The 15,354-nt window shown below is 36.3% G+C and overlaps 1 protein-coding gene across 1 annotated transcript in view; it reads right to left on the bottom strand.

Moving 5' to 3' along the window:
- WDPCP (WD repeat containing planar cell polarity effector) overlaps positions 1 to 15,086 on the bottom strand; it is a 99,674-nt gene extending 84,588 nt beyond the window's left edge. Inside the window, exons 1-6 of the mRNA XM_057380593.1 lie at positions 15,002 to 15,086; positions 13,309 to 13,353; positions 12,547 to 12,597; positions 10,035 to 10,105; positions 9,725 to 9,784; positions 1,470 to 1,584 (exon numbers count right to left, since the gene is read on the bottom strand). Coding sequence (XP_057236576.1) covers positions 1,470 to 1,584; positions 9,725 to 9,784; positions 10,035 to 10,105; positions 12,547 to 12,597; positions 13,309 to 13,353; positions 15,002 to 15,062 — 403 coding nt within the window. The 5' untranslated portion in view covers positions 15,063 to 15,086. The remainder of the gene's footprint in view (positions 1 to 1,469; positions 1,585 to 9,724; positions 9,785 to 10,034; positions 10,106 to 12,546; positions 12,598 to 13,308; positions 13,354 to 15,001) is intronic.
- Between the last annotated feature and the right edge of the window lie 268 nt (positions 15,087 to 15,354).

Below are 15,354 nucleotides of genomic sequence, written 5' to 3'. Positions count from 1 at the left end.
GGTTTGTGTGGGTAACAAAAGCATTTTCTTTTATTGTTCATGAAAATAAAAACTGTATTGCAATGAAAGTTACAGAGTGATTTGCTTTTAYAAAACAGAGGCAGTTTTATTTCATCTTCAGACCTGGGTATCAGCAAACATAGAGGTTTAAAAAAAATCTTGAATTAGTGAAAGTAAGGACAAAACACTATCTAATGTTATTTATAAAACAAATACTGTGGTCTAAATGTAGTAAAACATATTTGTTCCTTCATTGTTGCTTTAGTTGTAAGCTTTTTTGTTAGCCGCATTTTCTAAATGAGTATTTTTATTTCCATGACATATTAATCCAAGGTAAGACATGATAGATATAATTTGTTTTTTAAATTATTTTTTAAAGACAAAGTATTCAAAATAATTTCCACAAACTACTTCAATTTGGGTATAACCTTAGTTTTCATGGCTTCCTACTTTTTGTCACCTGAAAGTAGGAAATCATCCCTCTGGGAACAGAGGGAAAAAACCTCAGAGGTGGAATTAGTAGTCCAGTAATTAAGGTGAAGAATGGGAAAAAAAAGTCAAGATAGTAAATGTGTTCTATGCTCTCTGTGTAATTAGTTCATAAAAAATGACGTCAAGGTTAATTTTTTCTTTTATAAATAAAGATTCTACTAGCATAGTTATATTGCTGTTACCTTTCAAGACCAACTACAATATATTGATAAGAAAAGATGAGAGGCACACAATATTGTAGTTTCTTAAAAAGCTAGGCCAATATTCAATAGATGCCTGGGTAGAGAGAAAAATATATCATAAAAGATCAAACCTGAATTAAGTGCATATTCTTACTAGAAGGATGTAATGTGGGTCTGCTCTTAGAGAGCTTGGTAGTGCACATGTAATATGGCTCACACCAAAATTTCCAACTCCTGCTTGTGCAGAAGCCAAGATACCAGTTGATTTCTCAATTATATGAGTCATATCATAAAGCTGTGGAAAACAGGGACGTTTTTGTAAGTTTTCTTCTGCATTAAATGAAAACTTAATTTTTAGCAGTCGCTAGTTAATAACAATAGTGAGATCCTGGGTATCAGAACACCTCCACATAACTAATGTTATCCAGCCTGTTTTAATAACAACTTTTATAATAACTATCCCATGCAATTATTCAATTGGCTAATGTTTGGTTCTGTCCCATTTTCCCCCTAACAAAACAAACACAAGTTCAAATAGCACCTTCACAGCCATCACAACGTGTAAGAAACGGAATTTTAGAGACCCGTGCAGCATTTGACAAGCCTGAAAAACTTTTGATGTTAAATATTATTCTTAAAGTGTTCTTAGTCCTGAGGGTTGTAACTATAGCATTACATGCAATTACTTGTTGTGTTTGCAAGTCCCCAGTGGCAATAATTAGTCTACCTGTTGACACACTGCTTCTSTGCTCTATTGTTAATGCAGGCAATTGATTTGCACATGGCTGTAATTACCATCACTGATGGTGTCGGAGATGAGCTTCCCCACCAGGGTCCTGTCAATCAGCACCTTCTCCAGCTGCGGCCCAGAAAGGCTTAGGGACACCAAGATACCTGAGTGAAAAAGGAGCTGGAGCCAAAGAGAGAGAAAACAAGRCATCAAAAATCATTAATAAAGTGAAGCGTTCCAAGGTGCGTATTAGCAGCCGGCCATTATGCAGTAATCTAATATTTGAAATTACAAAAATGAATTATCATTGATGTGAAGATGTCTTATAATGACTATGAAAGCTTTTTCAATAAAAGAAAGATGTAACACGACACCAAATTATAAGGGTACAAGAACTACAATTGCTGAATACTTGAAGAAGTAGTTAGGTCCCCAAATGTTGAATAAAATGTACTGAATTAGTCTGTTAAGAACAGAGATCAAAATTCTGTTCTCAATGAGGGAAGGAATTACACTGATCGCTCTATCACCCACAGACCTGATTTTTTTCTGTATGAAGTGACTGCATAGCCTGGAAGTAGAAAATATATCAAGCAGAGCTTAAAATAATTCTATATTAATACCACTAAAATATATCAAGTAGAGCTTAAAATAATTCTATATTACTACCACTAAAACCAGCACCTTTTTTGTTATTCTTGTTATTTTTGATCATTCACATATTGTTTAAATTAAATATTTGTGTCCGACCACAGAGATAGCTGTGAGCTCCCAAAACCCCATTCACTCCTTGACATAAGGTTATAAATGTCTCTCTTAGAAAGAAAAACTTTAAACGATTGGAAAGAATAGTCAGAGGGTTATTTCAGAGTTAATTGAATATTCATGTCTAATTRATTTAAATTAAATGATACATATAATCTTGAAGACTAAGTCACCRTATTTATCAGCTCCTTCTTATGCAATATCTTCTATGAGAGAGAGAATGCTCAGTGGGAGGAGTTATGAAAAACATTTATTTTTGCATAATTAAACCATTAGTCATTTTCTGAATGCAACAACTACAGCAAAGGAATTCAGAAAATAAAACCCATAAAAGAATTCTCAGTGGAAAGACCATTGCAGACAAGTCCAGAGGGCCCACCAAAGGCCAGGAATCTGGGACTCCAGCTCTTACTTCTACCTAACAGTAGATTTGTAAAGAAATCTCTGAGCTTTTAAAAAACTTARCTACTGAAGAACCACTTGCACTTGTAGGAGAATTTGGCAGAAAAAATTCCCTGTTCATTCTGTGCTGGAGTTGTGAGACAAACATGGTTGAAATATAATCTTTAGAAGTTTCTTGCAGTAAAATCCACAGATTGTATAATAAATAAAAAGGATTGGGGACAGGAATATAGGGATCTAATTGGGCATGTCCCTTGTGCAGTGCTCTGCTCCCAATAATTTAGTTATGGAAACTCTCAGTTGTATATACTTTGTTATATTATTATGTCTCTGTGCTCAAGTGTATTTAAACCATTTGTGTTCTTGCCCTAACACCTTCAACCAACACTTTTTAAAAATAAATTCTAGTGATGTGTGAAATTGAAACAAAAAAATAACTGTGATGTAAAATTAATTTCTAAGAACAAATGATCAGTTCCCATCCTGCCAAAGTCTAATCATACAATAATTTTATATATATATATATATATATATATATATATATAAAGAAAGACTGACTATAAATAGTCAATGTTTCGATATTCCCTGTCATGACAGATGTCCTTTAAGGTTTTGTCCTAGTAAAAATGTTAGACACGCTTACACTCATGCAGCTTTTATTCCAATCTTTCAAAACTTCAATTTGTCCTTATGTTGAAGTTAGATTAGATAAAATCACAATTTATTTCCAACTTAGTTACATGAAGTCCAGCAAGGTTTGACTACAGTTGGCTGTAAATGTCTGAAAAACCTACTGGAAAAAGTGAGGGTTGACACCCAGGAGTGGCCACACTGTGATGCAAGCAACAATCAAGCAAAATTACATAAATTAGTTTTTAAAAAGCTCAATTCTAAATTGCTGAATGAATATCAGCCTGATAGAGGAGAGTWAAACACTCCCAGTCTTTCAGTGTTATGCACCAACAAGAGGGATGGGGCAGTCAGGGTGTAAATTCCCTTTAGGCCTATGCATTAATTTCCTGGAAATGGCATAAATCACACCTGTTTCAAAGCTAAAATAAGAATCAATGAAAACCTCTCCAGTGTTTTCATGACAAGAGATTTATACAAATACAAAATGTTGTGCTAATGGGTGTGCTTTGCTTTACACTTATGAAACCAGTCATTAAACCAGTGCTGTGGATTTTCAGCATTGCACAAACCTCTGTGCCATCACTATGACGTGACAGAATCACAGATAGGAGGTTAAAGAAATATAATTTCCACGCCTTTTATGGTTTCCCACACGGTGCTCTCTCCTTCTTTCATTTTACACCAAAACATTCTTTCTCATTCCCCTTAGAAGTCTGAGATATCTGGGAAGATCTTTAATTGTAATTGTAATAACTTAGCCTGGTTGGTCCATAGGTTTAAGTTCATTCTCATAGAAACTTTGGAGTCTAAATTTAAAAAGTAAATCAGAGACCTTACACACTATGTGGCCAAGATTAGTATTTTATCCATCTCCCTTTCAAAATGCTTTGGATTAGAACTGAGCTTTCTTAAAATCTAGTTCTTAGAGTTTACCATGAAGTACAAGCAGGTACTTAAAGAAAGCAGGGCAGTGGTGGAGTCAACACCCCTGGAGGCATTAAATACATGCAAATGTGGAATGGAAGGGTGTATTTTAGTGATGAACTTGTGAGTGTCAGGTTAACAGCTGGACTCACTCTCAAGTGTCTTTTCAACCCTAAATGATTCCATGATTCTSTGCTATCTTACAYCAAAAATATTCTGGAAAAGAGAAAATATTTATGTGCTCAAATAGAAACCACTATTTYAATTTGCTACATTCTGTGTAGTCTGTGCAAAGACTGTTCCATGATAATAAGATTTAGGTGCTGTTACACATAAGTTTGCCTGGTTAAGCTCTTATTTTGGTGGATGGGAGCAGTCCAATCACAAGCACAAATGAATATAAAGCAAATAGGGAAGGTTGCAAACTTGGCTTGAACACGGATACACAGTGATCCAGCCACAAAGGGAACAGCCTATCATAGCTACGGAATAAAAGCCAATGTAAGAGGCATTATTTACACAAGGCACTACATCATTCCATCKAACAGATATTAAGTTAGGGAAAGAAACTCACAGTAAAGAAACACATCATAATTTTTTCAGATTGAACTACTATGACGGGAAAAAAACCAAAATCAGAAGAGTCATCTCCAGAGCTTAAGCAGTCACAAGGTGTTCCTAAACAAATATGACTTCATACCTAGTGGAAGAATAAGGCAGAGCCTTTGTACTTGAGTGCAGTCTGAGTGAAATGTTTGGGCACCTGGTTATTCTACATTTTGGGAGGGAAGAACCACTCAATTTCTGTGCTGTCRAGGAGTTAAATGTGAAGACTTTGACAGAAGGGATTAGGTATTTCATATGCCAAAAATCGTTCTGCACTGAGCAAGAAAGACAGAAGCAGCAGAGGATACTCAGGGGAAGACTTAGCCCTTCTCTTCCCCGACAGCAAAGTGCTCCAATATGTATTTGAGGTAGTTTATATTAAGCAAAGGACTTAAGTACAGGTTCATGACTTATGGACTTTAGTACAACTTAAGCATCTACTTAAGAGGATCCCTTTATCCTCAGAAGCCTGAGCCCTTGACTCCTCATTCATGCAGCTCAGCTGCTTATCAGCCCTTCTACCTAAAAAGATACCTGCGGAGCAAAGCCAGGATTTGCTTCTATCTGATTAAAATTGGAAGAGAAGGAAAATATGCCTGTAAAAAAATATTGCTGCAAACTGTTTTCCCTTAGAGAGCCCAACTGACAAAGGAATATGCAAAAGAAGAGAATTGCAAAGCATTTCTTGTTCAAGCAGGTTCCCAGGGTTTTTCCCCACCTCTTCATTCCTGATTGCTTTCTTAGCCACCCCACCGTAATTACTGTGTTGCATGCCTTATTACAGATGRAGTTATTGTTGTTACACGTTGCTGTTTCACAATAATCAATGCATTTGTACTTCGAGCTCCAAATATCTAAAACCACACAACACATTAATGGTTGTGATCAAAAGCAACCAAAAGAATTTAATATGAGGGTAGTGTTCCTCGTAGTAATTGGGGTTGGGTGCTGGCTTCTCATGTATGTCTTGGTTTGGATATCAAATGCCATGTCACCATGTATCTTGCTAAATCAGTTTGCTTATGGGCATTGTAGCTGATAGAACAAGCCAGAAAATATTGCTGTGGATCTCAATTCAGAATCCAGCTCTATGTACGTAGATGATGGCAACAGAAAAACTATTTATATACATAGGCAAATTGCAACACAAATACAACTAAGTGAAATCAAAACAATTTAGCAAAGCATACATAAATCTTTTTCATTAGCATGGTACAGATATGATTCACAGCTAGCACTTGGCTTTTATACAATAAAATGCATAACAATGTTGGAATGTGTTTAATGCAACATCAGAATGCAAATGTAAAACAAAAAAAAATTGGAAATCAAATGTTTCAGCTAGATTTAATTTATTTTTACTGCCTTAYATTGTAAAACCAAACCAATGGCAACATTTCATGGGAAGATTTCATGATTTTGTGGCAAAACTTAAAAGCATTCCAAAGAATTAGAGAAGGAGACCAAGACAAGAAGAAGCCAGAGCTGAGTTGAGTAAACTCAACAATACCAATAAAATTAATTCCTTAGGTTATTGCTTCCTGGCAGGGAAAGCTGAGAAGTACAGTGGCATCTTATTGTAAAGACTTCTTGTCTTTTTCCTGTCATCTCTCTTTTATGGTCTATTTATTTTCCTTTGACATCAGYTAACTGAAGATTACAGGATTATTTCAGCAACTCAACACAGGTCATCAAAGTTGGGGGTCAGAAGTGCCATACAGAAATGGTGTGGGTTCAGCTCCTAAACAGAGGATCAGAACAGAGTTAAAGAGAAGATCCCAGTCCTTCAGGACTCAACTAAGCTCTTCTAAATATGAGAGCAAGCTCCTTGACAAAAATCCCTGTTGCTGTCTAGGTTATRTTTACATGAACTGGCACATCACCTATTTCAGAAGCTCTAAGCAGTGCTGGAATGTGCACTTAGGACTGCAAAAATAAAGGTCATTGGGGTTTTTTTTTGGCAATGGGCAAGGAAGTAAATATGAAACTTCTAATGCACTGAAGTGCATAAACTAAAAAAAAGTAATAGGATAAATTTTGATGCAGAAAATCAAACATTAGGAAAGGTAGAAAGCCATTATGGTCATTCTAGGCAAACTCWTATGGAAAAGCCAAGCTTGAGAAATACACTCCTGCAATGGACAAGATAACCTGCAGGTAAAACAAATGGATTTCTCATGGGGCATATGCATGGAGTTTAATTGGCCATTTGCACATAAACAGTTAAAATGACAGCACACTTATTTTTTGCAGATTTTTTGCAAAAACTCATTGCAAACCCCAGTTTTTGCCTGTGGCTCAGTTCTGAGATGGAAGTGTTGGAGGAAGCGTGAGGGATTAGGAATAGTGGTATTTAGGATACAGAGATGCACTGGCAGCAGTTTTATGCTTGTTTCTCACAAAATCTGAGGGAAATCATACAACTCTTTGAAAGGACAGTCTTGTTTTCATTGCATCACCTTTCAGTTTGTCTTGCTCAAGGTACAGCAGCCATTGAGTTTTTGGAGTTATTAGAATACAAAAGGAACTGCTCCTGGTTCAGCTACAGATGTGGCAGATTGGAATACAAATAACATTTAAAGAAAAATGGGAAAATGTGGCTGTTGAGTTAAATATTTAAATTTCTATAAAGGAGTTTATTTGACATTTTATTGCTACTAAAAACAAAAGAAAAAAAGATACTATAATGAAACCATCTACTCAAATTTAACCCAAAACATTGAAATTATGAAAATCAGAGTAATTTCCTACATGTTCTTCATGCTGCTTGTCTGACACATTGCTTTAACTCTCCAAAGTCAATGCAAACATGGACTCTTCCCACTAGCTCTGGTATTCATCCAAAAAAGGCTGTGAATACAGCAGTGTTATGCCACAGATCACACCATTGCATGGTAAGCACTCTGCTGAAACAGTTAATTAGTATTCTACTTAGAATTAAAAAATAAACACACACYATCTTTTCCAGAAGCTTCAGAACATTTGCATCAAAAAGGGACAGTCCAATTATTGATACCAAATGCTCAAAGACAGATGAGCAGCAGAAAAACAAACCATCTGACATCAAAATTGACAGAAGACAGCTTTTCTGTTCTAGACTCTTCCAAATAATTCATTTTCCTCTATTTTATTTTCATTTGTTGGAGGTCTTTTATTTTCAGGAAGACAGAAAACGGAACACAATTGTTTTGGCAAAATATTCTCACCCTTGTTGGAGATTTCAGTAATCAGTCACTATTAAACAAAAAACATTTTGTTTAAACAAAAAACATTTTGTTTAGGGATTGAGAAACCAAAAGCAGAATTTAAGGACAGAGAAATGATTATGATTTTTAGCTATAGCTTTCACTCTGGTTATGTTATAACTTATACCATCACTTATACTCTGGCCATACAAGCCATGGTTCAATACCTAATACACTGAGATGGAAACACTCTTCTCTTTTCTTTCCCATCTTGTAGAAAAAATAAATTAAATTGTATTTGTCTCATTCATATTGATGTAAGCCTGGATGGATGCTAAATAAAAAAAAAAATAAAGAAGAATTTTATGCAGAGCTGATAGTCAGCCAAAGGTGTTCTGTTGTAAAGGCAAGGTGACACTTTCTGACAAGAAGTTTACTGTTCCAAAGTGTGATTGGTACAAAATGCAGGTGGATGCTGATGAATGGGAGGGGAAGGAAAATGGTAAAGGGAGAATGGACAGGGAAAGCAAATGAAGAGGGGAAGCAAATGAGTGCACTCACAGCTAATTGACGTGGTATTTCTTAAACAAATTTGTTTCCTAATCAGAACAATAATAACAGGAAAAAATTATTTCCCCCAAATTAGCATACAATTAATATTTAAATCAGCTTTAGAAGATTAACATTCACAGATGTATACTGTGTAATTTGTACGTCAATGATAAACATTTACTAGCAATAAGATCTGATAGGCAAATGGAGCTTAGACAATCACATTTTTATTACTGATACAGAAAGACTACATACCATTTGGCATATCAAGTATTAAAAAAATTTTGCTATTCTTAAAGGCATTTCTGGAATTTTAGCTGTACAGGGTTTGGATATTTAACAACCATTCTGCTGACACACATTGGGAACTACTTGAACGAGAAGAAAAAATTATGAGTCTGAAAAAGCACAGAAGTTAGAAGACAAAACTCCTTTTTTGAAACAGTGATATTGACAAGTATTTCCCATGCCAAAGCATCACAAATAAGATGCATTTTCCTCATGAAGTTTGCATAAACATAGAAAATTCATTACATATAGTTTTCAGAAGAAGCACATTATTTCAGAGCATGTCATGTCCAGATTTCCTCCTTGTCCTCCTGTTCTGTCTAAATGAGGATGTGAAAAAGTGTTTCTTGTACACAGAATATGGAACTCATATGGCCAGAGAGCATAACTATATGTGTGTCTCATGTCACAATATCTTCTTGTCTATCAAGTCCATAACTTGATTAATGATCTAGTTGGTTTATAGTTTCCCTCCCATATTACACAAGCATAAAGTAAAAAAGATTTGTGGCAGATATGTAAATAATTAAGTAATAAAAATAAYATAACACAGATTCCAGACCTGTCTATATGTTTTAATATACAGCTGCTCCCTCAGCCTGCTATTTTGAGGTACAGGATGTTTTCTGTTTCCCCAAATGATAATAGTAGTAACAACAATAATTAACAATAATAATAGTAATCATCATCACCATCATCATCATCATCATCATCATCATCATCATCTCATAGAATTAGGACCCTTTAATATAATTTCTTGGTGTTGATAAACCCCAGGCTTTTTATTCGAGACATGTATTTCAGGGTAGAAATTTAAATAAACCCAATGTGTGTAATAAGGGCCCACACATTAAAAAACCCCAATGATTTTCTGTTAGTAACATTTGAACATTTCTGCTCCCATCACAGAATGGCTGCTCAGCACCACTGACTGAACMCTGCAAGACCTTTTGAGGACACTGTACCTGGCAGATATGTTTGTTCYTCCATTTGCTCAGCACACAAGGACTGTTCTGCATTAAGTCCTAAAGGACAACAGAAAACAGAGAGTGGAGTTGGCAGCACACATKGTCACTATCAGTTAACAGACTTCTGATTTTCAAGTTTACAGATGAAAAATGCCACACAAAGATGCAGCTGTTTTAGAACTGCCCACCAGACAAAAGCACATTTATCATCACTGRGAGAGTTGGATCTTTATGAAAATTAAAGCTGTTGAAAGAGGTTTGAAAACCAGATTAGATGTTGCTGGGCTTGAAACTTTTTGAACCATACCTCTACCTCCTTGAGTGCATCTCGCAGTTTGTCCACTCKCTTGCTTTTCAGGATCCAAGGATAATCTCGAGCTGTCAAAGAAAAGTGAGGAGGGGGAAGGTAGAGAAATGTGTAAATATAGGAAACTGTGTATTTATACATGTGGGTATGTGTACAAGCACACATTTATGTCATTTTAAAAAGTTCTTTGATTTGAACTTCCTTTTCTGTGGAAACACAAATGCAGGATTTCTAGGAGTTACCTTAAATAGAAAATTTACCTGCAGTTGGAAGGAAATGGCCATGGTTTCCATTGTCAAAGGATCTGTTTTTTGGAAGGCTCAGCCATAGGAACAGTTGGCATACTCTGTCCACACTGACCATGACTTCCCCATAACAATTGTGTACAAAGCTCTCAGAACCTTACCCAGCTCCTAAGCACTTGCAGTGAAAAAATACCTCCTGTTCWATATATTAACTCAGTTTCAAGTTTCAAGCATCCTAAACAGATTCTGTTCTTCTGAACTAACACTTCATTGCCTAATTTCAAAAAGCAGGCACCAACATGCCTGCAAAATATATGAAAATATGAATATATGCATATAAAGAAGTATTAACAAAAGGCAATTGTGAATGCCATAACTTATGGAGTATAGTTATTTATAGGATGTTCTTGAAAATTTAGTCTGAAGAATCTGCCAAGTCAAGCAAAGAAGAAACTGTGTGACTGCTAAAGTCCTTCAAATTTATTAGTGTTCAGCACACTATTGTGAAAATTCTGGCCTAATACATTAATTCTAGCAACCAGGAGGCAAAGCTTCCTCTGGAATTGCCAGTAATTGGCTTGTTTCATGGCTGAGAATCAGGTTCTAATAACTTGTGAAATTTCTTCATTTAAAAGTGAGCAGTTTTCTGTTCATAAGTGTACAATAAAACCCACGAGAAACCAGAACACATTATTTATAATCTATTCCCATTTAAAGGAAACCTGATGAAAAGTTTTGAGCTCCAAGCAGTCAGTTTGTATGCCAGCTTCCAGACTGAATGACGTAGCAGTTATGCTTAAAACTCCCTGCAAAAAGGAGCTTACAACAGAAGTGCTATAGAGTGAAAAAAATGCAGGATTTCATATATCAACAAAAGAGGACACCAGCATACAACTCCTCTTTGTGTTGCATTGGACTGAAGCCAGTGTTGGTGGAACWGTTATGATAATATTAATTAGGCATGTAAGATCACATTTTCAATGGGTGCCTTCATAAATACTGGAATATTTATCCACGTATGCAAAACGGGAAATTGCCTGTACAGATACTGAACTATCTGKAGAAATCAACAGCTGTGAATAAAGTTTACAGCACTCCTCTTTCCAAAATGTGCTGTGCAGGCTTTGTGCCATGGGCACCCCTGCATTCCCAGGAAGATGCAGCAGCTTGGGTTCCTTTTGCCTGTCACGCGTGGAAAAGGCACCACTGGGGCTGCTGGTGATCGAATGAAAATTTTGGGGTTTATCTGGGCCTGCTCCTCATTTCACACATGCAGAGCCTGTAGGATAACACCACACTGAGCACAGGGGATGCAAATCTGTGAGACTCCTCCCTGCCTGTAACCCTTCCTTACCTCTCCACCTTCCCAGAGCTGCACTAATCCCTTGTGACACAGAATCCTCTGCAGAGGGGGTGGATCTGCCCCATGGCTGCACCTTCACACCCATCCCCAGCAGGGCTTCAACCTGCTCCAAACACACCTTGCAGTGCTGGGAACAACTAATCCTTCCAGAACGCATTTTGCCTTCATGTGCATGCACAATTCCACTAGAATTTTCATTTGGATAAGGTAACAGCATAGACATTGCTTTGTGAATTTGTCTGAAAAATCAGTTAGATTTTTCAGAGTTGYCATGTAATAATATTTGAACATTAATGAATTCTCTGAGCAATGCAGGAGGTGTAAAACTTGAGCTAAAGAAAAGTTGTACTAATATAAAAATCTTTAACAGTCACAGTAGCACTGTGTGGGATGGCATGAACTGAAATTGCTTTTAGCTGGGAAATGCAGGGACAGAGTAAATGTTTCAAAGCTAAAACCATTCTATGAAAGCATCTGATTATTAATCTGGAATTTGATTTTGGCTGAAAGTATTTTAGTTATAATTTCCAGTTTTAAGGCAGTTGGTGTTGCAAGTCAAGAGATGATTGGGGAAATTTTTATTGCTCATCTGCTAAGTAAATTTCGTAAGGAAAAATCTGGATTATTTTTGTGATTCCTTTTGACAATGGGCTTGAAAAGCAATACATGCTACCATGCTTAGGGATATGAAATAAAATATATTGGAAATATATCAGGAAGAAATAAATACAGATTTTCAACTGTTTTGTGCTGTGTAGTTCTGTGATCATCACTCTTAGATAACATGTGCAGAAAGTTACACTGGAAGCAGTCTGAGGTTATTTAATGCTCTTCCAGGGGCATCCCCAATCCAAATTAGCAATTTTGTTTTACTGTAAGAAAAAAACTCAGAAAACACCCTTACGTTCTGCTGGCTTTTGCTTCTCTTCTAAGTAACTGTGCTTCAYCTGTGATGCTAAAGAAAAGAGGATGAAAAGATGAATTAATCCTTACAATTGCTGTCAGCAAATATTAATATTAGAGAGAGGACTAGCACAGTTGGATACAATACAGATATTTCCAAAACAATCAAGGCAGCCCCGATGCTTTCACCCTGGAAGGCAGGTATCTTAAATTTGCAGTGAAAGAAAGGTGGGCAGGGAGAGAGGTGAGCCCAMTCCATCGGTCCGGAGGGAGAAAAGGGGGGCAACTCCAGCCCCACAGCCCCTCCGGCCCGTGGGGAAACTTGTAGGATTAGCAGGATTGATCAGATAAAGGAAATGGATCGCTCGTTCTGGAATGGCCGTTCCAGAGGGCAGGCAGAGATGCCCTCTGCTGGGATTCGGCAATCACCTGGCCGTGCGCTGGGCTCCGCACAACAAAAAATACCTTAAAACCCGTAAAAATTCAGAATGTAAAATCTCACTGAGTTTTCTAGTTAYATAAGGGTTGATTTTATGTGGCTTTTTTTTCCTTTTTTTCCTCTTTTTTTCTTCTGTGGCTTTAAAGACTTTTAAATACTTCGACATAAGTTGGGAGAAACTCTTTGTGTTTCCTTACTCCATAGAAATAGAATCATATGCTAACAAGAAATGTGAAGCTGCATTTTGAAGAGYAAGCAGTTGGTTTCAAATACTGAACATTTTGAAGGTTTTTTTAGTTTCAGTTATGGTTATTTGTATTTTACCTGATTCTTTCTTGTCACAGTACTGGTGGATCCCAATGTCTTCATCTGTACAATAAAACGTGAATACATTAAAATATGGATATGACATTAGAAMCAGAACACAACTTAGAAAGCAAAGYTCAGCACYTCAATTTTTACCAGCTAAAGCAGTGTTAGGTGTAAAAATACGAGCACAGTACATAGCCTGAATACCATGAGGATTTCCAAGAACCAGCAGACAAGGCATGAAGAAGAATGTGACATTTACATTTTTTGGAGCTGTCATTTCCCTTCCAAGCTCTTTGATTCCCTTCCAGCTGCATACATGCAAAGGTATTTTTACCACCTTCCTAATTAGCATACTTTGTGTTCTTTCACAAGGCAAAGTAAGAATCATGCTGAAAAGTGTACCTTGGAATAACTTTAAATGTTTTCTGAAGACTGACACAGGTGAGCTAAAGACAAATGGGTTGGGTTTTTGTTGGATTCACAAACACATAAAGTTGCTTGTTCAAATGATCCAATATTCTTAATCGACAGGTATTACTGTCTACCTGGTTTTTGTGGCAAAGAAATTTGGATATTTCAGCTGCATAGGGACTGCAGCCCTACCAGTAAGTTCCTGACGTGGCTGATAGGGAAATATTTAGGTGTGCCATGGCAAGCTCCACTGGGCAGGTCTAAATACAGCATTATGTTGCATCATTTGAAAATAAATAGTTTGTCACTGCACCTGTGTCCTCCTAAACTCAGACAGGTATATTACATGGGGAGAAATTCCTGACATGGAAGAAAAAGTTAGGAAGGGCAGCAAGGTTTTAAACCAGGACAGCATTCTCCCTTCTACTTCAGAATTTTGGAATGAGGTGTCTAGGCAATGAATACATGGAAACAAGAAGGTCAAAGGTGGAAAATAGGCACAGTACTCCACACTAAAACTTTAATTACAACAAATCACAACTGTGTTTTTACCAAACCATCAGGCTTTTCTATGAAATACAGCTTTTGACTTGTTGATGCTATTGTTGTCACAGAACAGCTCTCACACATAGTTGGGATGCCAAGGCATATTGAATTAACACTTGAATAATAACATTCAGCTGAGTATAAATTGATTATCCAAAATAATATTTCAACAAAATTATTTTACGGTACAATTGGCATTTTGTGTCATAAATAATATTTTGATGTGGTCCACTTATAAACCAGTGGGCTTTTTTTGTATTATATTTTAGAAGTAGCAAGGCAAGATGAATGAAGGTAATTTGTACATGGCTAGTAATTACTCATATATCTTCTGGAACAATCAATTAATAAGGTAAATGTACCCTTGTAAGTATAAATTTGAAGTAGTCATGCAAAATAGCCAGAAAGTGCAGTAATCTTTTRTTTTCACATTGTGTACAAATCACAATGCCTCTGCAGCTCACTTGACCCAATCTGGTCATTAAACTGAAGCTCACAGTCAAGTAGACCACAGCTTTCTGAGCAGGGCAATGCATCCAAACAAATATAATTCTAACATTTTTTTTTTACCTGAAAGGATGCTCCAGTTCTATGRCAAGAAAAGCAAAGAAGTTGACCAAAGTCAAATACTGCCTAATTTTCTTTCTCCTAAGTATAAAAAGCACTTCATTTGGGTATTCAGATTTTTATGTTAGTTTAATATTCATCAATCAGTGATGTTTTGTTCTAGTAAAAGGTAACAGCTCACCTCTAATATGCAAGTTGGTCTTCAAAGACCACAAAAACATMTCAGTCAGGCAGAAGGACATCTGGTGACATACGGAGCCTTAGCACTACAAGAGGGAAAGAAACAACATGAGCTAATTTCTTACCTTCTATCACCCATGAAACAGCAAGTATTTTGGAAACTAAGTGTTAGAAGAACTTAACACTGATGATATTTTGATSACAATTAAAATGAATAACAAATGGGGATAAGTGGTACTAAGTCAGTATGGTGGTTCTATATTCAAATATTTTCTTTTTCATGGTAGATTCTTCATTTGGTTCCCATGAGTGTCATTTAGATAATGAATCAATTTAAATAATGCTTGCAGAATT

The sequence above is a fragment of the Malurus melanocephalus genome, unplaced genomic scaffold (assembly GCF_030028575.1).
Source record: "Malurus melanocephalus ecotype Western Australia unplaced genomic scaffold, MMel_1.1 scaffold_462, whole genome shotgun sequence".
Lineage (NCBI taxonomy): Eukaryota > Metazoa > Chordata > Aves > Passeriformes > Maluridae > Malurus > Malurus melanocephalus.
The sequence above is the reverse complement of the archived record's forward strand: the minus strand, read 5'-3'. Positions and strand labels throughout refer to the sequence as shown.